Source organism: Electrona antarctica, assembly GCF_951216825.1.
Source record: "Electrona antarctica genome assembly, chromosome: 2".
NCBI lineage: Eukaryota > Metazoa > Chordata > Actinopteri > Myctophiformes > Myctophidae > Electrona > Electrona antarctica.
The window spans coordinates 20,580,861-20,608,360 of NC_136807.1; the positions used below are offsets into that span (position 1 = coordinate 20,580,861).

The window sequence follows — 27,500 nt, forward strand, 5'->3', positions numbered from 1 at the left end:
ACTCTGCGGCATTATATATATGCCATTTAGTCACAAAAGTGAGAAATATTGCAGAAAAAAGACATCAGAGGTGCCATTAATTTCAGATTTCAGATACAGATAAAAGGTAGGCCTGTCCCTGTGCGTTGATATTTTGTTGTTGTTCCCTAGCACTGTGAAACCTGAAAATGTACTTCATTACACCTTCATGCTCAGATATCATATGTGTTCACAACATTTGATGGGACTACACTCTGGGCACACACTGGGCAACAGGGGGGTGGGGGTACTTCATAAGCTAACCTCAACACATCTATTTCTAGCTGAGGACTTGCTGACAGCACATTTAACTTTGTGATCTTCACATGAGAGACGGCTAACAGTGGCTGACAGTTGAGATGGCAAGGAGACCGGTTTTCCTATACAATACCCTATTGACATATCCATCATTTGATGAGAATGAGCAGAGTGGACAGGTACCAAAAATATAGAAGACATTTTTTGAATTCAAGCCAACCTATGGAAGCCAGTAGTTGTCAATCTTATCACCCCTACCAAAGGCATACTTCCTGTCTACCAAGGTTTGGTACTAGGGGTGTAACGATACATTTTAACAGCGATACGATACGTATCACGATACATGGTTGATGATACGATACGTATCACGATACATGGTTGATGATACGATACGTATACGATACATGGTTGACGATACGATACGTATACGATACATGGTTGATGATACGATACGTATACGATACATGGTTGATAGTGCAGGTTTTTTAAGGGAAAAAGTTATGAATATGGATATAAATAAGTAAACACAGTGATTCTCCTTGACATGAACACACAGAATACACACATTTATCGATAGACCAAGTGTAGCAACGTTGATTGGAAAAGTAATTAAACCCCTCTTTTTCTATTTTCTTCTTAAAATTGCTAAATACAACGCACAAGTTTATATATATGCCTACAATATACAATACACAATCAATTATTTGCATTGCAAAACGATTCAATACCGATTATTTGCATTTGAAAACGATACTATATGTTGCTGTTTACCTTTCGATATACTTCGATTCTTGAAATTAAAAACGATTCATCTATTTGGTACATATCCACTTTCAACCAACAAAGATGTTTTCTTCTATGAATGTCTTAATTGTTTGTGGTGTGTTCTTAGCCACTGTAACATTGACATTAGTTTCACTTTTGCTTTTCTCCATGTACGTGAGCCGAGGGCAGACAATACGGAAACAATGCACAGGAAAAGAAAGTATACAACATTAGACTGGACTGCTGAAACGTTTTGTGTGCTTCTCAATACATTCAATGTTATTATCAAATATATTGCTTATTTAAGCTTTATACGTTTAGTTTAACCTGCTGGTTTGAGTCCACATTCAATTTGTAAGTATCATATGAAAGGTTAAACGTTACATGTTTAAACGTTACATTCGTATATCTACAAATGTATTGTGAGACCAGGTTGGGAAAGTTGTCAAAGCCACCTATCAACGTATCTATACCAAGGCTAAATACTGTTAATATGCAGGAGAGAAAGACTCTGACATATACATGACTCACCAAATTCGCAAATCATATTATAGTCACAATACTTTTTAATAAAACATGACCATAGAGGAGTTTAAGTATCTCGGGTCTTGTTCCCGAGTGAGGGGAGGGCGGAGAAGGAGATCAGCCGGAGAATTGGAGCAGCAGTCGCTGTACCGCACTGTTGTGACGAAAAGAGAGATGACCGAAGGAATAAGGTCGCGAATACAAGCGGCCGAAATTAGTTTTCTTTGATGGGTGGCTGGCATCTCCATTAGAGATAGGGTGAGAAGTTCAGTCATGTGAGAAAGACTCAGAGTAGAGTCGCTACTTCTTCAATTGGAAAGGAGCCAGCTTAGGTGGTTCAGGCATCTGGTTAGGATGCCTCTCGGGCGTCTCCCTAGGGAGGTCTTCGAGGCACGTCCCACTGGGAGGAGATCCAGGGGCAGACCAAGGTGCAGTTGGAGGAATCACATCGACTCACTGGCCTTGGAACGCCTCGGGATCCCCCAGGAGGAAGTTACTAATGTTGGTCTGGAGAGGGAAGTCTGGAGCTCTCTGGTGGAGCTGTTGCCCCCGCAACCCTACTAAGGATAAGCGGTTAAAGATGGATGGATGGATGGAAGACTATAGAGCCAACTTCATAGCAAATCTGAAAAGTAATGGACTCAGGAGGACAAAATCCCCAATCACAAGTAAAATGCCATCATCCCTTTTGGTTTTATATGAAACTAGTAAATTGTATTTTTAAGACATTTAATGATTGAGCCAGCCAGGGCAATTGGGGAGCAAAGTACCAGCACGAAGGAGTTACTCATATCCCTGTTGAAAAACTCCTCCGTTTAATGATCCACCACTAAGGAGAGTCCCTGCACTTCCACAAGAATCCAAACCCCTTTTCCCACAGCCTCTTTCAGTCCGTATGATAAATGACACCCGTCATTCTGCCGTTGCCAAACAGCACAGAGGGGAATTGTACTGATATATGATTCACAAGAACAGGAAATAAACTCTGCCTTTCTCTGTAGCTCTCCCTCTTGCCAAGTAGGACGGACCTGGACAGTGTCAGGGCTCTCATGGCGGAGGCTGACGGCACCGAAACCCAAAAAGGGAATAGACAACGGGATTCAAAACCGAACACCCCCCCCACCCCCCCATCTCTGCTCTTAAAAAGTTTGGAGCTGCTGGTGACTGATGAAAGACATGGCGGCCGCTGCGTTAGAATAACAGCATTGTGTATGGGAACTGACTTTAGGAGGATGAGAAATTGAAACATGGGGGCAACCTAAAGCGTGCAATTATCAAAGGGGGGGGGGGGGGGGGGGGGGGTATAGAAAGAGCAACCTTCCTCTGCCCCCAATTACTATACAGCAAGTAAGGCTAATTACTGGGCCCTGATTATCTTAGATTTCTGCATTTCTGTGTGAGTGAACGAGAGAGACGAGAGAGAGAGAGAGAGAGAGAGAGAGAGAGAGAGAGAGAGAGAGAGAGAGAGAGAGAGAGAGAGAGAGACAGACAGACAGACAGACAGACAGACAGACAGACAGACAGACAGACAGACAGACAGACAGACAGACAGACAGACAGACAGACAGACAGACAGACAGACAGACAGACAGACAGACAGACAGACAGAGGTGGGGGTGTAAAAAATAAAGAGTTTGGCAGTTCAGATAAGGCTATATAGGCTATATGCGTGAAGAATAATCTATTTATGGATTTGTATATTTATAGTTTATAGTTTTAAATTAATTCCAATCATTCCTTATAGAAAGGAAATACTGCAACGGAATTATGCTCTGTATTCTGAAGAAATTTTCACTCATGGACTGGGTAGTAGCACTTATGTTCCTGTGTCTGTCTCAGGAGAATAGATAGATAGATAAAACAAGAGAGAGAGAAAGAGAGGTCCTATCGTGCTGCGTTGCTGCTGTGTGGCTGCCTGCCTTCAGGTCAGCCCCTTCAGGCCAGTACTCAGCGGTAGGCCTCCCACTCGGCCTCAGCGAGCAGGGATGTGCCCAGGGCCGCGACCAGCAGCATTCAATCACCCAGACAGCGACATCCTTTCGCCATCACCATCAGAGGGGCCCCTATGGGGGGACGGGGATATTTATGAGCGGAGCGTTCACACACACGCCCATGCGGCTGCGATTCCACTGATATACTGTCGGCTGGACTGTGGGATGGAGCCATATAGTTCATCTCTCCTCCTCGTTTTCAGCCCCTAACCGGACCCCTGTAAGGGCTCCTCTGAGCTTTACAGGTTGGATCCGATGCAGGAAGCAGACATTGAACACGGAGCCACATGTAAATCTAATGTGCTTAATGTCATATATAAATATATATGTACCTGGAATGGTTATTGGCACTGCACGATAGCCATTATCAACTATTTATTTTGATTAATGTAAGCAAAACTGACTGAGACGAGTAGCAGCAGATCCATTACGCACATCACTGCAGCAGTTTGCTGCTATTCATTACAAAAGACACTTTCAGTCTAGCCCATGGCTGATGACTAGCATGTGTTTACCTAAGAGGTGCATTGTAATGCTGCTTTACCTTTGATTTCTGAGCCAAATAATTACAGAGGAAACCATGTAAAACCCTGTGGCAGATTAGGGAAGTGAATTGGAAATGGGTTCAAATTGTCGTTTCTGAAGTAAAGAGGCTACTTTGCACCACAAGGGGTTTCTTTCCTCAGGCAGGCCAGGGGATTAAAAGAAGCCATAAAAGGTCTCTGTAATGGCATCGGTAATGTCTTTGCTGCCATTAAAAATGGTGAGAAAAACATCTGCTTTGCATTTTTCACTCCCTCGCTCCTCATTTGTCTTTCAAACTATCTGAGAGGCTGCCCTGGTTTCAATGCTCTCATACAGAATAAGGTTATTCTTTTTTCTTTTACAAACTTCACTTCAACCTACCAACTGTTAGCTTGAAATGGGATTATATCCATGTACACACCACACAAATGTTGCTGCACGCTACAGTTTCCAATTTGCAAATGCCAAGCTAGTAGGTGAACTACAGTAAGTAAACTGAGTCATAATATTGCATTCGTGGTGCATTCATGTGTACTCATTGCCACAATTATCAAGTATATTTTCAACACAATTTAACTTCACAATCAAACAGTGTAATTTGGCATGCAAGCTGAGTGTGGTTTGACTAAAGCCTGATTTATACATAGTTGCACATAGGTGTAGCACACCTAAAATAGCAGATATACAAACTCACAGTAGATCAGCTGGTTTCAGTGCGTGATACCCACGCACAGCTATGCATAAATCAGGCTTAATGTTCATACTATTTCTCCTTCTCTTTCACCAAAAGACACGTTTAAAAAAATGGCTGCATTCACACCCAGGTCACATAATGGAAGCCAGTGTCGAGTAAACACCTTGATTGCTTTATGGCTAGCCCTTAACCATCAGAGGTACACTGTATCCTTCCCCTTGGCTTCTGGGAAGCCTGGGCCCTGCAGTAATCTTTTCCCTGCTAACCCTTTAATAAACCACAGCCCGCTTCATTAGCCTCCCCTCACGGAATGATTGATCGGTGCCAGTCACAGAAACCCCATCCTCGCTCTGCCTACCTCTCTCCTCAGCCCACTAAATAGGGCGCTTTTTCAGCCAGCTACCACCCATCACACTATTAAAGGGGAGTATTCACCATGAGCCAAAGAGGGAGTGGCATCAGCCGTGGAAGGCAATGCAACAGTGTTCCTTTTGTTCAAAGGCTAGGTCAAAATCAATTTATAGGATGCACTATACCAGCTTCCTTATATTAGATTCTTATGAGTTCAAATTCTGTCCTGGCACATGGAGGGATGGGGGGGGGGGGGGGGGGGAAGATCCAATAAGAGTTTCAACAAGGAGCTGTTCATGCTGCACTGATGGAAAGACATACAAGGAAATGCATCATAATTGGTAGACAGCAGCTGGGATTACTAAAAGTGTATTTTATGGAAATGATGACACATTATTATTAGACAAAGCCCTGTTGCTTAGCAAGTATTTCTAACAATTACGATACGATTTTTCACAATTTGTTTAAACACAAAATAAGTGTCCAGACATTTTTTTAATTCTCTTACAAAGATGTTTTGCATCGCAATATTCTTTTTAATTAAATCTGATACTTATGTTAATTAATACTATGTAACAATGCACATGAATATAATATGTGTTACATATATGGAAACAACAACATTTCGGTGGTACTCATTGTAAAATAACAAGAAACTGTCAAACCAATAATTTGGATAAAAATACAGACAGCAATCAAAATCGGCTTGCTCTACATACAAAACCCATTGTTGTCAAGAGGAGTTATCATAAAATGCAAGCTCTATAACACACTTCAAGAGAGGCAAGAAACTGTAACACAATTTGTGACATAAGAACATATCATCCTATAATAAGAACAGATAATACAGCATTGTTGTAATGGGGACATTTCATCTTCCTGTCCCGCACTGAAGCCGGACTCCAAATTTCCCCTTTAGTGGTACCTAGGATGTATGGTCTGTGTGATCCTTCACTCCTCTCTCCAGCAGAGGAATAGAGAGATACAGAGGGGAGAGGTACTAGATGGTGTTCAGCTGCAGTGATAAAGTCAGTAATATCACTATCTCGCCCTCCACTCCCAAGAATTGCTATAAACCTATTTCGAAAATTGCACCCATATATTCGTGGGAGACAGTTAGCTCATCCCAGTGACAGTGCAAACTTTTAGGCTGAATTATGCCACTGTCATTCGGAGGGGTTTATCAAAGAGGGTCAATAACTCACAGACCCAAATCTGAGCGAGCTCAAGCCAGTGCCTCACTGAGCGAGAGCCAGCCAGCCATCCAGCTGCCAGGGAACAGCCTGCTGCTAGGGCTCGGGGCACAAGATGGTGCCCGGTCATGCTGCTACAGTAGCGTGGCTAACACTGGACACTGTACTATTAGAGGCTAGTTCAAGCCACAATAATAAATTAGTGGAAGCTGCCACTAATATTTTACACGTTAAAAGATGCAGAACTGCATGCCTTAATAAACTGACCCAAATACACAAAGATAGATATATAGACAATAGAAGATTTAGTTTCCTCCACTAATGCTAATCCAATATTTAAATGTAGACAGACTTCCATATATAAAATTGCATGTTTGCATGTTTCTCATGGACAGACAGAGATTTAATTCTACGGAAAATATAGCTCTCTAAAGGCACATTGGCTTCACAAGTGTCATCATGTTTCACCATTTTGGAGCCCATAAACAACTTTGCACAGCCTCCTGTCTAGAATTGGCTAAAGATGTGTGTCATATGCAAAGAACGTGGAGAATTCTACATGTTTTTCAACTCTAATGGGCTTTCCAGGGAACATTTTGCCGATGGCCACTCTGATACCTCAACTGGAGCCATAGTAATGAGTGCAAATCATTACACTTCATTGTTAAAACAGCCACAGCCCTTAATAATTCTCCTAAAATCATTACGATTATAGACCAAATTATTGCCTCAAATAGAGTAGGGTGAAGTATAGTTTACAGTGCATATTGTTCCTATGCTATCCAATGGTGATAATAAAGCCAGTCTTTGTTGAGAATTTTCTCAGCTGTGTCAACTAAACTAAGCTTACATTTGACTCACCCCCTTTATGTTTATTAGTATATTCTACTATGCTACCAACAGCCTGATAATGAGGTCCAACATCCCCACAGAATTAGTTTTTATGAATTATGCATATGTACTATAATGTATGGTACTGTAAATATCAGACATTCCTACTGTATATCAAGGTAGCTCTCTCTCTCACACACACACACACACGCGCGCGCGCGCACACACACATGCGCGCATGCACTCACGCACGTGCATGCACACACACACAAACACACACACACACACACACACACACACACACACACACACACACACACACACACACACACACACACACACACACACACACACACACACACACACACACACACAGATATTATCAAGCTAAATTGTAAAATTGTTTAGCTGAAGCACTGGGTATGGTATATGGGATAATTGCAGGAAATTGTACAATATAAATAAAAACTAAATGAAACAACAAAGAATATTGCGTGAGATAAATACACAAGTAGCATGATTTTTGCCTGAAGTACCCTGAAATTGTGGAGATACATACAGTGTTTGTAGTTGTACTACTGTAGGTATTATGTTGTTATCGTAATATGAGACTCCTGCTTAAAGGCTGCATTACAGTAAAGTGATGACATTTCAGAACTTACCTGATTGTTCTAGCTGTTTTATTATTTACCTTTACCCCCTTCGTTATTATATAGGCATTAACAATCTTTATTTTTTTTAAGTCTCAATGTGTAAATATTTTGTGTTCGCACCAATATTGTCACTGAGGTATTTGGTCAAAATATTGAGATATTTGATTTTGTGCATAATACTTTGCTCCAGTCAGAGGCAACATGCATACGTGTTCTTAGTGTAGCATTACAGCTGCATTACAGGAGTATATAGGTAGCCTATATTAACTATCCAAAACAACAGTTTATGTTGCAGATTGCAGGCTTGGCAGACAGTTGCAATTGGCTAATTGTACATGAAGCCAAGCATTTTGTCTCCTAAACACAGTAATATAGCTTGAATTCTAAGCCATTTAAATCTGTGGTCCAAAGAAAACTATCAAGTGTCATGCTATTTTGCTTGAGAAGGCAAATACTATAACAACTACATATACATGTGGAAAATAATTTATCATCATCAGGAATGCTCCATCTTTCGAAACACTCATGTAGCACTCAAGGACGAGTAACCACTAGATCTTATTTTACCACAATGAATGGCCATGCTTATTGCACATCTGAGCTCCTCACCAAAAACCCTGTGTTACTGATGACGCTCCAGACAATCACCCCAAGGTGGAATAAGTATGAACCTCAATGCGCATTGTCTGTCGTGAATAATGATCCACACGGGGCACGTGCAAACCGCACACACGCAGTCAGCTCAACACGTCTGTGGTGGGGGGCGGATCATACCAGGGACTGGAGCAATACCGCTCCCCAACCAAGCAGAGGTGGGGATGATCGTCTGATGGCAGAGCCCTCCCTTTGTGTACAAGTGTGTTTAGCGTTGTCTCGGTAACTCAGAACCCACTGCTTCACAGGGACGGGCTGCCCCGCCCTGAACGGTGTACAGAATAAGGGGGGGAGGGGGCGTAGGTAATCCTAACAGAGCTGGCAGCCCACCTGAGGTTTAGCTAAGTAGGTGGCAGGTGCACATCCAGTATATATGGCATCATCAGAGTGTGTACTATGTAGATGATTCGGGTTATTACTGTATGCGACTGTTATTTTCATTAACATTAATTTCCCGTCCTCTTGGTAAGAGAGTAAATACAAACCCACCAGCTTAATCACAGTTATTTCAAACCAGTGCAGTTATCTCCATATCACCAAACCCTCGTGACCTCAGAATGAAGGGGAAAAAAATGTGTTTATGATAGGAAGCAGATCTCTGAGGTGTACACTGTACAGCATGGAGGACCTATGAGAATTTACCCAGTGATCAACTGTGTGAATAATGGTTTAACATAGCCTACAGCACTGCACTGACTGTGTTTTACTGTATTATTACATCACTACTACAGTAATCCCGGGCCTCCCTTTATGACATGCCATGATACTGTAATGTGGAGCCGGCCTTGTCCGAATGGGGCCGAATTTGCAGGTCTTTGCAGATTTGCTGTTGCATTGAAATGCAGGCAACCTTGGCAGGAAATAAGAGACGGGGAAAAAAGCCAGCCTTTCATCATTTTCCCCAAATCAGAGGAGGAAATGAATATGGATGCCCTCGGGCGAGAGGGGAAGGAAATTCAGGGGCTGATGAGGTCCCTAAAGGATGCGTCTGGACAGTACCGGAACTTTTCAGTTGGGTCGATGCCAGGGTGGGAGGGCTGCCATGGAGCATGTAGGAAACACATGCAAACATAAAGGCACTGAACGTATGGTATGTGAACACACTACAGTACACACACACGAACACACACATGCACGCATGTGTGAAAACACACATGCAAACACAGATGCACATGTACAGTAAGTGCAGACATGAGCTAGACGTACTAACTGCAAATACACACACACAAAAAACAACATAAATTGTTTGTCCATACAAAGAGTCAAAGACTCAAAGCATATAATACTGAAACAAGAAGGGGTCTAGCTACTCCAGCAGCCAACAGGCTTCTTTTGTTTAAAGTGAGAAACTTGGTATATAGTTATTTTTATTGGCCTAAAATATTTAGATAAACATTAAAATTACAGCTGACACACTGCTGTCTGTCCATTCCAGTTCTATGGATGTACCGCTCTCTCTTATCTCCTCTCTCGGGTCAAGTGATAAGCTTTGCCAACTTGCTGACCGGCTGTCGGTATTGAGCATTTTGTTTTATAGGGGGATATATGTGACCATACCATTAACAACCTACAGTATATAAGGCAAGATTTTAAAAATGTCATTATGCTTTATGTAGCATGTGACATGTCAAACTAGGGGTTTTTCATGATTCTGAACCTATTCCAAGCATTAGATTGAACGAAAAACACTCACTTATATAGGTTGTTAATGGTATGGTCACATATAAACACATATAAAAAAGGGGCGCTCTTACCATCGTGATGAAAATCCTCCATTAATTGTCAATGGGGAATTCAATGTTGTAAGACGAAAATCTACACTAATAGCTGAATATAGGAGGGGCTGCGCCCCTCGAACATTCTCAATACCGACAGCCGTCAGCAAGTGGATTCATGAATCCACTTGCTGACGTCCTGCCCCCCTCAATTGTGGGGGCCCCCAGGGCTCCATTCTCGGCCCTCTACTGTTTTTATTGTATATGCTGCCATTAGGGACAATCATTAAAACATAATATCGCTTTCCATTGCTACGCCGATGATTTACAGCTTTATTTACCCTTAAACACAAAAACCAGTGATTCAACTAAGCCGTTATTGGACTGTCTTTCGGATATTAAGGCTTGGATGGCCTCTAATTTTTTAACACTAAACAAGGGAAAGACTAGCTATCCCACCGCTGACCTTGGCCCACTCAGCGCCAACACCCTTTGTTAAAAACCTAGGAGTGCTCTTTGACAACACATTTAAATTTGATAAGCAGATTAGTGCCGTTGTCAAAGCTAGCTTTTTTCAACTAAGGCTGCTGGCCAAGATCAAGGCCTATCCACCTCCCTCTGACTTAGAGAGAGTTGTCCATGCCTTCATTTCCTCGCGGCTTGACTATTGTAATACCTTCTAATCGATCAATCTGCTATCAGGCGCCTACAACTCGTCCAAAATGCTGCTACCCGCCTCCTTACTGGAAAGAAAAAGCGCGATCATATTACACCAGTCCGTGCTTCCCTACACTGGCTCCCAGTTCGCTTTAGAATTGCCCAAAATGGGCTTTCCCCCCCTTACCTCTGCGAGCTCATTGAGCCATACGTTCCAGCCAGACCCTTGAGGTTAGCTGACCAACTTCTTTTGATTGTGCCCGGAACCTCATGTGTCACTAGAGGTGACCGTCTGACCGAGCCTTCTCCGTGGCCGGCCCCACACTGTGGAATGCCCTTCCCCTTCCCATTCACTCTGCCCAGTCCCTGGGTGTTTTTAAATCTCTCCTAAAGACCCACTTTTTCTCCCTGGCTTTTAATGTTGTCTGATTACGCATACTCTTAGTTCTTATACCATGTATGTATTGTATATACTTCTGCTTTAACTTTTTTACTTTTTCTTTCATGTCACTTATTGTTTTTCTTGCAGGCTGTTCCCTGGCAGCTAGATGGCTGGCTGGCTCTCGCTCAGTGAGGCACTGGCTTGTTGTTTCTTTACATGCTCTTGTTCAGCACTTTGGTTTGTCTTCGGTCAATGTAAATGTGCTATACAAATAAACTTTGATTTGATTTGATTTGATTTGATTTGATTTGATTTGATTTGATTTGATTTGATTTGATTTGATTTGATTTGATTTGATTTGATTTGATTTGATTTGATTTGATGATGTAAATAGACAATATTTTAGGCCAATACAAAAAACTATATACCAAATTTCCCACTCCACACCCCCGGCTGCTGGACTAGTCTAATAAAAGAGTGGTTCCCATGTGGATCTTGGACTTCATGTCGCCAGCCTGTCACAGTTTTTAGTCCGAGCCAAGCCATTACAAAGTATAAAGGTTTCATACTCGTGTGCAGGTAGTGGTAGCCTACTTGGTGTAATGGCAGTGTGCAAAAGACATTTGGCACAGATAGACAGACCCTCGTACTCTTACTGCCACGCCGTAAAAATGTTCCGGCCTTACCAGGTGTTCTGACAGCGACGCACATTGCTGTCAGAACACACATTATCTCCTTACACAAGTAAGGGGGATTTCATGATGAAGGCCTTATACACCTCTTTTTGTGTTGTAGCAAACAGAAATAGAGGCGGTGAAGAGTCGAAGGAAAATGTCAGTTGGGGAGGGGTTCAAAATAGGCATGAGAAAATGATATTCAAATATAAAAGTAACATTGAATTAGCTCCATTTGCATAGGTTCAAGTTTCAAGATGTGGGTCTAATAACGGCACAGCTGACTTCACGTGGCCGCCATTCACATCCATTATAAAATCACACTCGTGTGGTATTTATATTGTATCACATGACGTCACATGACATTTACTTTACTCTAAACAAACATTAAAAGTCCATAGACTTGGCTATCAAAAGCCATACGTTTCAGGGGATAGCGCCCCTCAAAAATAAAGTTACATTATTCATGTGAAGCCACGCCGTAAACATATTCAGGGATTTACTTAGCCTACTGGCAGTTTGGACAAGAAATCTGGTGCTGATTGGTCCAGTGGTTTCCCAGTTTATTCCTGGACCGTGTGTGTCCACTGTCCAGGAATAAACTTGTGCGCGCACACACACACACACACACACACACACACACACACACACACACACACACACACACACACACACACACACAGACACACACACACAGACCGACAGACAGACCCTCTTCTGGACAGACTCAGACCCTACACTTAACTTAACAAATAAACCAACCTGGATGAAAGTTCTAAACGGCATCCCTGTTTGTTGAGGGGCACTATCCCCTCCAACGTCTGGCTTTCGGAATTACGTCATATGGCAGCCAAATCTATGGACTTTTTAATATTTGTTTAAAGCACTAGACAAACATAGAGTAGTAGTTTGTTTAGAGCACTTCAAACAAACATTACCAGGCACCCCTCACTTCACACAAGTGTGATGTTTGGAGGCCGGTTTGAAGCTGTGTGGAACTCTATATTTGGGCAAGACTGATGTCATATATGATGACGTGAGATTCGAAGCTGAGCTTAAAAGGTGACAACAAAGAGCACAAGGGGAACCGCCAAGAGAGAACCAAGATATCTTATGCATTGCATTTCCCCTCGGGGGTCACTCATCAATCCTATACATAGTTAGGTAAACAAACTGGTAGGAATGTGAGTTATATGTCAGAACAATACCTCAATCAATAATATCAATCAATCAATAACTAAAACATGGATCACATCTGAGGACGACGTATAGAGACGACAATGGCTGACAGCACACTTGTGATTAACGCTTTAATGTCAGCTCTCGGAGGCATGGCCACAATGAAACTCATTCCAACTTTCAAGGACCATTTCATCTCAGTTGGATTGTATGGCATGGACCTGAACAAAACTAAGAAAAACAAAGTTCCAGAATCCCAGGGCGTCATCAGTGGTACAGTGTTCCTCGTCATCCTCTTCTGTTTTATACCAGTGCCTTTCCTGAGCGAGGGAAAAGCAGGAGAAACGTGCACGGGTTTCCCTCACAACGAGTTTGTCCAGGTGATTGTCGCACTGCTGGCCATCTGCTGCATGATCTTCCTGGGCTTTGTTGATGATGTGTTCAATTTGCGTTGGAGATATAAGCTTCTGCTTCCATCCATCGCATCCCTGCCACTGCTCATGGTTTATTTCATCAACTTTGGCAACACCGTCATTGTGGTACCAAAGCCGGTCAGAGCCCTGTTGGGTTCGCAATTGGATCTGGGTATCCTTTACTATGTGTACATGGGCATGTTGGCAGTGTTCTGCACCAATGCCATCAACATATTGGCAGGCATCAATGGTATAGAGGCGGGACAAGCTCTGATTATCTCTGCCTCCATCATCATCTTCAACCTGCTGGAGCTCGGTGGGGACTATATGGATCGCCATGTCTTCTCCCTGTATTTTATGATACCTTTCTTCTTTACCACATTAGCACTATTTTATCACAATTGGTACCCCGCCTCTGTGTTTGTGGGAGACACTTTCTGCTACTTTGCTGGGATGACCTTTGCTGTAGTAGGCATCCTGGGGACCTTCAGCAAAACTATACTACTCTTCTTCATTCCTCAGATTGTCAACTTTGTGTACTCGCTGCCTCAGCTCTTCCATATAATTCCCTGTCCCAGACACCGCCTCCCCAGACTGAACCAACACACTGGCAAACTGGAAATGAGCTACTCTGCATTCAAATGGAAGGACCTCCCTAAATTAGGACAACTCATTCTGAAGGTGGCAGAGCTATTGTGCCTGCTAGAGGTCCAAAGGAGCCGAGAGGGGGAAGATGAGTTTATTAAATGCAACAACATGACATTAATTAACCTGGTACTGAAAATGCTGGGTCCCACCCACGAGAGAAATCTGACTGTGATCATGCTGCTCATTCAAGTAATGGGAAGTGTTATTGGTTTTGGAATTCGCTATCTTCTAGTCCGCTTCTTTTATGATGTGTAGACTTAGCTGACACAGCATGAATGTCAAGAAAAAGAAAGAGTTATCAGCGCACCCTGGAGGACAAGACTCTGGCCAGAAAGCAGCTCTCAGAAGAGCACAGTTTTAGATGATTGAAGCTATAGATGGAAACTACAAGCTTAAAGCTAGCAGGAATTATTTTGTATTGACATCCACAACCAATCTTTGTCATAGGGTTCTGTCCTGTTTTAAACAAGCTACTATAATTCCAGTAGTGAAAAAGAGCAACGGTAACTGGTCTAAATTACACTGCCGTCCCGTAACTCTCACTGAGCAAATGTTTTGAGAAGCATGTCAGAGATGATCAACAGCGGGCTGCCATCCGCCCTAGACTCCCACCTTTTCTCTTACTGGCAAAACAGATCCATAAACGCTGCCATAGCCACCCTTCTACTGTATATACTACCTGTGTACACCCACAACTGCATGGCCATACACAGCTCCAACTTGGTCAAGTTCTCTGACACAACAGTGATAGGACTGATCACTGACTATGATGAGCCTACAGGAGAGACGTGGAAAACCTGACACCATGGTGCCAGGAAGACAATGTCCACATGACCAAATAGCTGATCGTGGACAGAGAGCTCCCCCATCTACATTGATGGTGTGTGTGTGTGAGTGAGAGATTTTATTTTATTATGTTTATTGCATTACACAGACAAGTAAGTAACAATTAAACTTGACCCTTGAACTTTCAAGGTAGAGGGCCTCCTTTCAATCCAAAGGTTGCCGGGGGATAAGTCCCAGTTGTCTCAGGCGACCTACCTCCAGGAAGAACAAGAACAGTCCCACATGGGTGAGATGCTATGAAAGAGTGGGATAAGGAGAGACGGTCCCTGTTACTGCTGACCCATACTAGTTGGCTCTGGGCGGGTCTATGGACAACCTAAGTTATGGACAACCACGTGGCTCCTCTGAATACATGTGGTTAGGGGTGCAACAGTTAATCGAACTAATCGATTATAATAATCAGACCCGTCTGAAGTGAGTGGTACTGTACTGTACTGTACTGTACTGTACTGTACTGTACTGTACTGTACTGTACTGTACTGTACTGTACTGTACTGTACTGTACTGTACTGTACTGTGTGTGTGTGTGTGTGTGCATGCTCGCGCGCTCTACTGGCCACTTTAGGTGTTGCAGCTGTGTACGTACGTACACATACACACATAGCTCCGCATAGGAGTGGCTAGCACCACTCAAATTAACGATAATCGGTCATTTTATAAAATTATCAATTAATACACATGTTGGGTATGACATTAAAAGGCAAAATGATTTTTTATGTTTTAAATTATCATGATATTCCTTTAGTAAATTATGGTCCCATTCATTTTAAAATGTATTATAAAGTAGGGTATGCTTTTCAAAAACAGAAAAGGGTGTGAGCATTGTGTAAACAGTGCTATGTCACATCGCGTCGTTATACGCGTTATATACACGTGGTACGTTATACACAGGGTATAAAGCTTTTTAAAACAAAGCATGACAGCGAGTTACAGGTTTGATTCTCGAGCCCGACGACCTTTGCTGCATGTCACTCCCTGTCTCTGTCAACTGTACTATCCAAATAAAGGCAGAAGAAATATATATAATAAAAAAAAATGTGTATATATATATATATATATATATATATATATATATATTAGGAAACTTAATGTATTTACTTGGAACCCATAGAAATGGTGACATGAGTCATGACCCACAAATGATTCCCGACCCATTGTAACACCCTTACTGAAGCAGTAACAAGTTTAATGTTTGGGTTGAGGGATGAGGCAACACTGTGGAAACAAGTCAGGTTCTCTAAAATATGTTATGAAAGCAGGATTATATCCATCCTGCTTCCAGCAGCTGTCCGTCACCCATGATCCACTGAACCACTGTCCTGCTCAACGTTTGGGCCATAGCCACAATCTGTATCCTATTCTGGGGGAACATTCACGGAAAACAGCAGATCTACAAGCACACAATGCGTCAGCTATTTTCGGCAAAGCTATTTGGTGTACTCCATGCCTAGGCTCATGGGAATACGGTCACCTACGTTTAGACTAGAGTGGTTAGAACAGTAACCTGAAAAGCACCATTTTACATTTTTAAATGTGTTATTTTATATAATGTATTATTTTATTTGATGTTCAGATGTATGTGTGTGATGTGATTTTGATGTGATTTTGATGTGGGGGCAAATACATAGGCCTACATTATAATACTTTTTTAATGGCTATTAAAAACAAAACCTGATTTTATTTCTGACCATTTTCCAAAGCATATACATTATTCTTTTTCTGGTGTGTAGTGAGGGTCGCTTGGTAATGTTTGTTCATGGTGCAAACAAACAAAGTCCATAGACTTTGGCTGCCACTCTGTTAACCCATTTTGGGCGGGAACCCCTTTTGGTGTTAGCATTATGTTATGCTTTAGCTATTGAAAAATAGCAGATCTACAAGCTCATAGCGCGCCACCGAGTGGTGCGCTACAAGCTTGTAGGTCTGCTATTTTTGAAAAATCGAAGAACGACTGACATAGAAACATAGCTTTTTCAGAAAACTGTCAGGATGTAGAAGACATTTTTAGAATCTGATCTCAGGTCAAAATGGGTTAAAAGTGGCAGCCAAGTCAAAAATAGCCAATTTAACATTGAGGTGCCCACAATGTTTAGTTGCCCTGACCACTCGACCAGCATCCGTTGCTACACATGCAGCCCTGTGAGGACATCACTCCCAAATGGAGAAAGCAGATGGAGACAGGCACTGAGATGGGCACATTATGGTGTTTAGACAAGACAACAAGAGTCAAGGAATACACAGTAATACACAAACAAACATATACACACTGACATAAAGGTATCTGTACACTAAATCCATACAAACACATACAATATGGCTATATCTGTGTGTTCATTTATCGCCGAAATAGTTAAATCAACACTCAAAGTTCAGACTTTACTGTGTGCATACTATACAGTATGTTTTTCTTTCCACTTAATGGTCCTGCTTTTCCTGAACTTAATTTCTTGACTGGGAATTGAAGACTTTTCTTGTTAATAAATATAATGTATGCCGTCTGTATGACTGACCGCCGGGTCATATCATAAAATGAGAAGCAGGCCTGCAACAACATGCCTATATAATAAATGTAGAGTTACAGTACATATTGGGATGTCCCGTTTTCTGTCCAAATGGCAAATGTAAAAAAGAATTATGAGTCTGAGATCCTAGTATTTCAGATTAGACCTGTGTGGAAACCCTGCATATAGGCTTACTTTATATACAGTACATTATACAGTCGTACTACAGACACAAACCCTACATATAATGTATACAGACAGAAACTCTACACATTGCAGAGTTTCCTGCAGGAAAACAAATGTCAAGGTGCTACGGGAGGAGGTGCATGTGCCTACGCACGCTGGGGCTGCACAATATAAAATGTCATACCTCAATATTTATGCCAAATATCGCAATAATGATACAACTTACAATATATTACTATGGGCTCACACTTATTTTATAGTATTTTAAGTGTAGCAACGGTGAAAACTAAACATTGTTTAAAAAGAAACAGTATATTTCAGTGCCAGAGTGTTATATTTTTCGGACGTTTAGTTTAGTTTAGTTCAGTCTCAGTGGTGCGCCTAGACGGTTCCTGTATAGCCTGTATACACACAGGCAGTCAGACAGCCAGGCAGGAATATGGCGCACACAAGTTGGAGAGCTCCCGATATTCTTTTGTTTCAGCAGACTGAATGACTCTGCTGACCGCCACAATGCTGACCTCCTACTGACACAGAGAAAATGACCACTTTCTACAACTTTAAAATGGCCTGAAGGGGGGAGGACATGAGATACTAGTAGTGAAAATACAACAGACAATTGCTGACTCAATGTTTGTCAGGATATGGGAGAGAGGAAAATGTGTCCTTGACAACTTAAACGGTTTTGGATTGGACACGACTTATTTTGACAGATCGTTCTATATCAATGACTTTTCCACACACACACACACACACACACACACACACACACACACACACACACACACACACACACACACACACACACACACACACACACACACACACACACACATACATAAAGGCCATGACACACACACTCATACACACGTGCACGCATGTGTGTGCATGTGCGTGCGCGCACACACACAAACACACACACACACACACACACACACACACACACACACACACACACACACACACACACACACACACAAAATAAAATAAAAATGGCCCCTGATGACTTAAACAACAACAAATGACATCTTAAACAAGAGCCCTCAGATTCAGAACAGCAGAAATAACGAAAAACATTCAGCTTTAAAGAAGAAAAAGTCATATAATGAAGTGACAGTATCATCTAGAGTTACAGCGTGTCATGCATGCTTTGATGTGCACTTTGACTTTGGAGTTCTAGCCATGCTCCCGCTGACATGTACATCTGTATTATCCTCAGCCTAATGAAAAAAAAACATACAATCCATTCAACAGTCAAGTGCAACACCAACACCATTTCTTACTACACTCCCTTGGGTGGAAAGAATGTTAGATACTTTAGTTGATGCCTACATTCACACAGCATGCGCACGCACACATACATGCACGCACACATACATGCACGCACACATACATGCACGCAAGGAATACCGAAACGGAAACGCTAGCCCCAAAACACAGTCGTCCCGGGGCAAATCTGGTGGTATTCACCAGGTATTCCTAACACACACACACACACACACACACACACACACACACACACACACACACACACACACACTCAATCAGGTGAAGTGCCACCCGATGTTTACATTCACTATGCACGCACACCCACACCCACACACACCCACGCACGCACGCACGCACGCACGCACGCACGCACGCACGCACGCACGCACGCACGCACGCACGCACACAGACACACACACACACACACACACACACACACACACACACACACACACACACACACACACACACACACACACACACAGTCACACAGTCACACACACACACACACACACTATAAAAATCATGTGAGAACCTCACATGGTAGGCCATAAAATAAAACCTGTAACATGTGTTACAAGGATTTTGCTAGATGTTGCTACTGCAGTTTGCTTTTAGAAGCCTCCCTGTCACTCACGTATATATCAAGAATGTATACGGTTCTGGTTTACAAGATAAATAATAATCAGGAAGAAAAAGGTCTCTTCTTGATAGAAGCGATGACATACGGATGGCCTGGCGAGTAACCTCTCCAATGTCTGTGCTGAGATATATGATGAGCTCTGAGGCCAACACATCATTGCTGTCGGGTGGAAACCTCATACTGTCCAAAAATGTTCAAATTCAGGATTCAAAGTCCAAACACGTTGTGATGCAACGTTTGTGTCCTACTTCGTCATTATACAGTGTTATAATGTAGAAGAAGGGCACTAATTGCGGAGGGGGGAGGGGGGGAGGGGGGGAGAACATAAAAAGTTTAAATATGGAGATAAGAGTTTTCTGCCCGACAGCAACGTAATTCTTGTATTGGAGGGGCAAATTGCAATTGCTGCTGAGATCACTGGTACTGAATCATTAGATCTGTGTTATGTGAAATATCACCTCGGAAAAACAGTGTGTGGGAAAATATTTCCTTATTGGTTTGAGTAATTTAATTCCACTTCCCTATACTGTACATCGTCTTTATTGGAAGCCAGCTGGCTTGATATTCTGAACTGTGTTGAAAACAGGGATTTTGCTTTTGCCCAATGAGGTGCGAGAACCAACGGGGGCCAACGATGACATCACCCGACACCCACACGAGCCACTTCTGATACGTCAGTGCCCCTCCGACTGGCAGCCTTTGGCATCGTGTTTGCTTTCAGTCAGATACAGTTGGCCCGTAATTAGACATGCTGCTTCCTGTACAAAGACCTCCCTGTGTAATATTAATCATGTGAGGATGAAGTTGTAAATCCATCCTCCTCGGAAATTCCCCCCCTTTATATATCCTCAAGATGGGAAGAAATGGCTTTCTTGTTGTGGCGTGGGGCACTGGTTTAATCAGATGTCAGCAATGTGAGAGGCTATACGTCGTGGGCCTTAAAATGTGCAAATGATATATGAATTTGACGTAGCATGTTCTCTGGGGGGTAGAAACAGCAGTGAAATAAGCTCATAACTCCATAGTAATCGCATACCCGATGACCTGTCTTCACTTTGTGAAACATGTTTTTTATGATGATGCAGGAAAACATTATGAGCAAATTTCCTGGGTTATTTAGTGAAATTAGTTCATCTTCATGTCATATCATGGCATATGAAATGCTGCAGAATAATATTTTTGGTTTCCCAGCATTTCATTTTCTTTCCCTAAATTATGCCATTCGTCATACACTCATTACAAAGACAGTCAATTTTGAACCAATTCCAATTGCCTCTAATTTCTAACTGAAATGATACAGGATGCACATTTTTCATCTCCTTGTCATCGGCAGGCTGTGTAATTCTATGGAAATGTCTGGCACTAGAAGAACAAATATGAAGTCAACATAATTCATATTTTTAGCTAAAGTTTGCATTTTGCATGAAGCCACAGAAGTTAAGTAAGAATCTGTCCGTCTGTTATATTCAATGCATTAGATTTGTTTTTTGTTTTGTTTTTTAATTGTACTTTGTCAAGCTGTTTCATTTGGATAACAGAGGCACATTCCAATAAAAAGAGTAACATGATAGCACAACAAATTCAAATGATTATTTAAAGAAGTTTATAATATACAAAGCAACCCATAGGCTGCAGCATTGATATGTTGTGAGCTTCTCCCTAATCAAGTTGTAAGTACAACAGAATTATTCTACATTCATCACGGACACCTAAGCTGTCACTGCTGTTTAATGAGTATCAATTAAGCAGTTTCAACAGACTAGCTCAGCACATACTGTACAGGCAAACAGGCAAGACATAAAATGCACGCCAATGAGGGAGCAGGGTTTAAAACCAGAACAGTTATCTTACTGTATATGTTAGGGGATTTGGGTTACGGGAAGCAAGTGCTCTGTATTTTTTTATAAGACGACACTTACACTTAATAATACTACACTACACCCACACACACGCACGCACGCAGGCACGCACGCACGCACGCACGCACGCACGCACGCACGCACACACACACACACACACACACACACACACACACACTATGTTCATAACACAGACCTATTCACTTTTTGTATTCTTGTGGTTAGAGGTTAAACACATTAACATATTTATTTATTACACTTTTTTAACACTTTTCATACCTGTACACTATGAACTATTTATTCATGGCAGCTGCTGGTTATAGTTCATCTACCCAACAATAATATTCACTTAACATAAGCATAAGTCCATGAATATTTAGATAGCATACTATCTGAAATGTTAATTAGTCAAACCTATTTACTCATCACTTTTAGTCGTATCAGAGCAAGACATTTGATAGAAGAATGGGAGGTATCAATAAACCATTTAATAATTTCAGGCATTTTTGCCAATATTAAAATTTTATACAGTAAACACTTCCATCATATCCAAATACCTCTAATCTAGAATCATATTAGTTCATGATTATTAATAACAAGCCTTATACACATTTCTGTGCAAGTACTGTATGTATATTCTAAACCCTTTCCACTCCTTTCCACTCAAGTTTACCTGCCTAACATCAACTTTCAAATACATTACAGAATCAATCTAAAGAGCCCTCCAATATGCATGCTGACAGGCTGAAATATGTCACCTCAATCAGTGTTTTATTGACATATCCATCACCAAGAGAGTTGGTAAACAATTAACGTATAATGCATTCATTGTACAGGGAGCCAAAAAGAGTTGGCTTCTCTTTGAATTAATTGTGATACATATATTGGAGCAAATGTATGCAGTTTCCTGTGGCTCTTTCATATAACATCAAAGATTATTAAAGACCCATTAAAGGTAATGTGTAATGTGGCTTTTCATAACAAAAAGCCACAAAGATCTATGCTAGCTAGCTACCAATTAATTTAATGGAAATAATAGACATGCAACTTTTTACAAATGCAAAATCATCCATCCATCCATCCAGCCATCCATCCATCCATCCAGCTAGCCATCTATCTTCAACAGCTTATCCGTAGTCGGGTCACGGGGGCAACAGCTCCACCAGAGAGCTCCTGACTTCCCTCTCCAGAGCAACATTAAGTTCCTCCTAGGGGATCCCAAGGCGTTCCACGGCCAGTGAGTCGATGTAATCCCTCCATCTGATCCTTGGTCTGCCCCGGGGTCTCCTCCCAGTGGGACGTGCATCGAGGACCTCCTAAGGAGACACTCGAGAGGCATCCTAACCAGATGCCCGAACCACCTAAGCTGCTGGCTCCTTTCCAGGCGAATGCAAAATCATTCTTGATGTATCTCAGTGCTTTTAACCTAAACATTGTATGTATTGCTTTGACACATACTGTGATTAATTGAATATCAGAACAAAACTGTCAAATACATTTAATTGGAGGTGAACATTCTCCCTATACATTTTACTCTATCGTGGGCATGGCTTGCAGTTTATGACATTCCTCTGACTGAAGCACTCTATTGATTACATAATGTGATGTCTTAGAATTGTCTGTTAGTTAGATATGAGGGCTGTGGAACACCATGGTATATTAAAATCATAATAAAACACGTTTGTTTTAGACTTAAATGTTTTATGTCAATGAATTCACTGGGGTCCTAGGGAGGTATTCCTCCAATTATGACCTGTGCCCATCGGCCACCAGCCTATTTGGGAACGATGCAAGTTGGGAACCTAGTTTGCATTTCCTGTTGTCATAGCACACGTTTTAACCGTCTGTCTGTTTCCCATACGGAGATCTCTGTATCTGTCTGTCTGCCTGTGTCTGAAGAGTGCAAACTGACGTGGACTGGTTAAGTAATCAAATGACAGGTGTGGAGTTGTCATGGCAATCAATTGGCTCATTAGGTCCACTGGCAGAGCCTGACCACAGCCTTTTGTGGTGTCCCTGGACAACGGTGTATCCCACCGACTAGGCCGGGCACTGCACTCCCTGTGGTGGTGTGGAACGTGTGTGTCAAATTTGAAGTCGTGGGGCAAACTGTTCTCGAGCTACGTGGATTACAGACGCACACATGTACACACGTATACTGTACCCACACACACACACACACACACACACACACACACACACACAACACACACACACACACACACACACACACACACACACACACACACACACATATGTACACACGTACAGAGACGTGCCGCATTTATAGTAGGATGTGTCTATATTTAATTCTTTCTCTTTAATTCTTTCTCTGCCGGCTAGCTCTTAGCATTTACGAAGTTCCCAGTGCCACCATACGCGTTCACTTTAAGAGAAGGAGTTTGCCCGCCCCCGCCCCCCCCCCCCCCCCCCCCCCCCAGCCCCACACACACACATACACACACTCAACACACACACTTTAGTATCATTGGCACAAGCACACACTACATTTCGGGAGTGACGCAGTACAAAGGCACAAATTACATCCGAATTTTGGAATTTTGGAAGATCCACCATTTACGTCCCATAGCTGGTGGTGACGAAGCGTTGCCATAGCAACAGGACCAATGTTAAAAGATGTCGTGGGGCGCAACCATTATACACAGAGTATACGTTGGGGTCCGTATACGGACCTGGCTGACTTGGCTGTGCAAAAATAATTAATCAACAACAACGAGGGACTGCTTCAAATGCAACAAAAGAGTTTGGAGATACTTTCATTATTTTTCGACTGGATGGTTAATTAATCAATGCTTTTTACTGATTTATGCCTAAAACAATTTTTGTATTCATTGCTTTTCACACACACTCCTACGCTTTTGATTTGATCTAATAAGAGGTGCATGTGCAAGCATTATCTTAGTGGTGTGTGATTGAATTGAGGCAAGTCTAAAAGCCTCCATTTGACCTCCATGTAGAGAATGGCGAGCATGGGGCAGCAAGGTCAACGGAGACGGTGGAACATTGACTAGATTCATCAAATTAGGTCCTATGTAATTGCACTGCATGACAACTCATAAAACACGTTGACTATAAAACTGTCGGCAACCCATCAGCCTCATGCTAAATGAAGTTACAAGAGGTGCAAGGTTCACAACTTCATACAGTGTTACAGCGGTGTCCACAAGCACTTCCTACAGTCATATAACCTCACCGTGGCTAGCCATTGAATTTGAGATGGCTTCACATGAGTGAATCACAGGCTAGGTTTTCATGTATTTTTCATGTATAATACTTAACCACTTTAAACCCTCATAGCCAAAATGCGATGCGTTGTGAACATTGTGAAAGGAAGCAATATGGTTGAAAGCGGTTAGGACTTTTACACCCCCTTTTTAATTCCTGTCTACATTTTGTTTGTTTACATAGAAATAAATGGATAGTATAGAACAGACATTTCCATTCATAGTGATGCTGTGCTCCTGTATCATACAGCATTTGTTCAATATGAAGATGCGTTGGTCATATGTTTTCCATAGCAACATCCTATGGATGGATATTATCGGTCCCCCTGCATGTGAATACACAAACAGCTGGGTGGTTAATTACCCATTATTAATTATGTAATTATTATTACAACTATGGTTGTTTAAGTGACTCTTGTTATTTCCTTTGAATAGTGATAGGGTCCAGTTGTTCCCTCTGAATGTATTAGTAGCCTACTACTACTGTCGTATTAGTAATTATTTCCACAACCAATGTCTGTTCTTAGTGACAGCTAACATTATGCGGTACATATTAGTGGTAAAGATGATTGGACACAGCTGTCAAATGATTACAGCTGCATCCACAAACAATGTATATGAATATGGTCTATTCTAAATAACTGTTAATATCTCAGCTTTCTTTACAATTGGCCATATAGTCACATCACCCTTGAATAGGGTCAACAGTAAGAAACTTTGTGTTAAATATAACTCTGCAAAGAGTCAAACTCAAGAGCTGCCTAAACAATTAACGCATTTTTTTAAAAGCAAATTTTAGAAAAGTGACCTGTTTGAGACTAACGGAGCGTGCAGTGTGAAGGCAGTTTACCTTTGTAATTGTTACAGATCACACCATTAGCACAATATTGTCATAGCTCCTGCTCCTGCAGTCAGTCGCTGCTGAGGGTTAATTTGCATAATAAATCTTAATTGAAGCTCATTAAGGATTTGATAAGAAGCAAATCAGGTACACCATGAATAACTTAAGATTAATGTTTTCTCTATGTTTTGATCCTCTTATATTCAGGAACAATTTTACATTTTGATTCCTTGGTTTGTCGAGGCATAAATTAGCAAACTGCACTTTTTTATAATTCTATAATTTGTGTTTTATCAAAGCAAATTAAATTAATTTTTAATAATACCAAACAAAGGGGGGTGGGGTCTAAATTACAATGTAGACCTACCCTTTTTCAGTGTATATACACTGAAAAAGGGTAGGTCTAAATTGTAATTTACAGTCCCCAACGTGCTCTTGAGTCAAGTTTCCCCATGACCTTTACATTGGTCTGCAACAGTGAAATCACTCAAATCAGAATTCAATGTTTGTAATGTTTTAAAACCTGTTTTTTCACTCTGAACTATGGCTTGACTGGTATCAGTATGGGTAACCTATTTCATAATAAGTATGTGAGCAATGCCCCAATCAGCCAATACAGAAGAGATTGTTTTGAACTGCCTAATCGTATGCTCAGCATTAGCATATAGGTCCAGTGACTAACTATACACTTAATGTAGATCAATTCTTGTGAGATGGATGCCCTTATTTATGTTTGTGCATCCTCTTTACTGTGTAGGCTAGGCCTACATACAAAGAAATTACGTATACGTAATTGATGAAGATGACGATTACTAGAGTGTAGTAGGAATGCTTATTTTGTTCTTACCTTGCATGTGAGCTGCGGAGAACTTTACCTTAAACATGCTTCCTCTGTGTAATCAATACCTGGACCACTGTGTTATTATATTAACTGCAAGCTTCCCTCCATTTTTATCCTCTAAGTCCTTACAAATGAACTACCCAAGCTATTCAGTCTCCTCCCCATTTGGCTCTGTAAATCATTATATCTGTAGGGACCTGGACAAAATACCATAACATAATTTCTTTTGTACTTGGGATGTCTAGCAGAAATAATGAGTTTTAGTCTGCTTGCAATAAACTCTCCCAATATTCTAGTTATTGTCAGACTTAATGAGGAGGAGAAAAAAAATCATAACAAGAAATAGACCCTTTTCTGCAGTGATGATCACATGGAAACATTATCTACATGAATCACCCCAACGGCGTATCAAATTGTGTCATTTGCCTGGAAACTAGTGCAGGTCTCAGAGGGAAGGCAAGGTGAATGAGCGGTTGCTGTAGAGAGGTGCAACGCTGCACAGGCACTTGCCTTGAGACCAATCATAACAGCCTCCTTTTTTTTCCACACAGGAGAGCGAAGAGCGGAGGAGAGAGATCACTGTGCTGGAGGGCACAGGAGTCTTGGTTCTTATCACCTAGACAGTGCACCACCCTGTCTGCCTCTCACACAAACAAAAGCCTTCCCAAACTATTAGCTATCCACACCTGTCACCTCGCTGGCATGCGGGAGAAAATGCAATGAGATCACACCAGAAACCACCTGATATGACTTTTTAGTTTTACTGCTATATAAGAAATATTACTGCGCAGAGAAAAAAACAAGCTGATGAGGAGAAACTTCACGAAAAAAGAGGAGCACCACACACATACCTGTATCTCTGTGGGGAGTTTTTTTTTACATGCCAGAAAATTGCAAGCATTGCAACAAAATGTAAGTATTTGGTATGGTGTGCTCATAAAGTCCACTGAAATGTCATGGCTGGATCTGATAAAATTGTTATTGTCATTGTTGACATCAACTGAAAAAGATTTAGAGAGAACGGCAAAGCTTTTATCAACCAGCGGTGGCCGTTGCTGATAAAATCACTGGTCACTGGACCTTATCACTGGACCTTATTCAGCTGGGCACAAATTTACAACAGAAAATCAGGTAGGAATTAGG

At 41.7% G+C, this 27,500-nt stretch overlaps 2 protein-coding genes across 2 annotated transcripts in view; one reads left to right on the forward strand and one right to left on the reverse strand.

Moving 5' to 3' along the window:
• Positions 1 to 27,500, reverse strand: part of tshz2 (teashirt zinc finger homeobox 2) — a 50,022-nt gene that overhangs the window by 17,883 nt on the left and 4,639 nt on the right. The window lies entirely within an intron of this gene.
• LOC306938974 (UDP-N-acetylglucosamine--dolichyl-phosphate N-acetylglucosaminephosphotransferase-like) lies at positions 13,200 to 14,381 on the forward strand (the record flags this gene model as incomplete). The annotated part of the gene is made up of 1 exon (XM_079523390.1): positions 13,200 to 14,381. One exon carries the CDS (start codon positions 13,200 to 13,202, stop codon positions 14,379 to 14,381), a length of 1,182 nt encoding a protein of 393 aa, XP_079379516.1.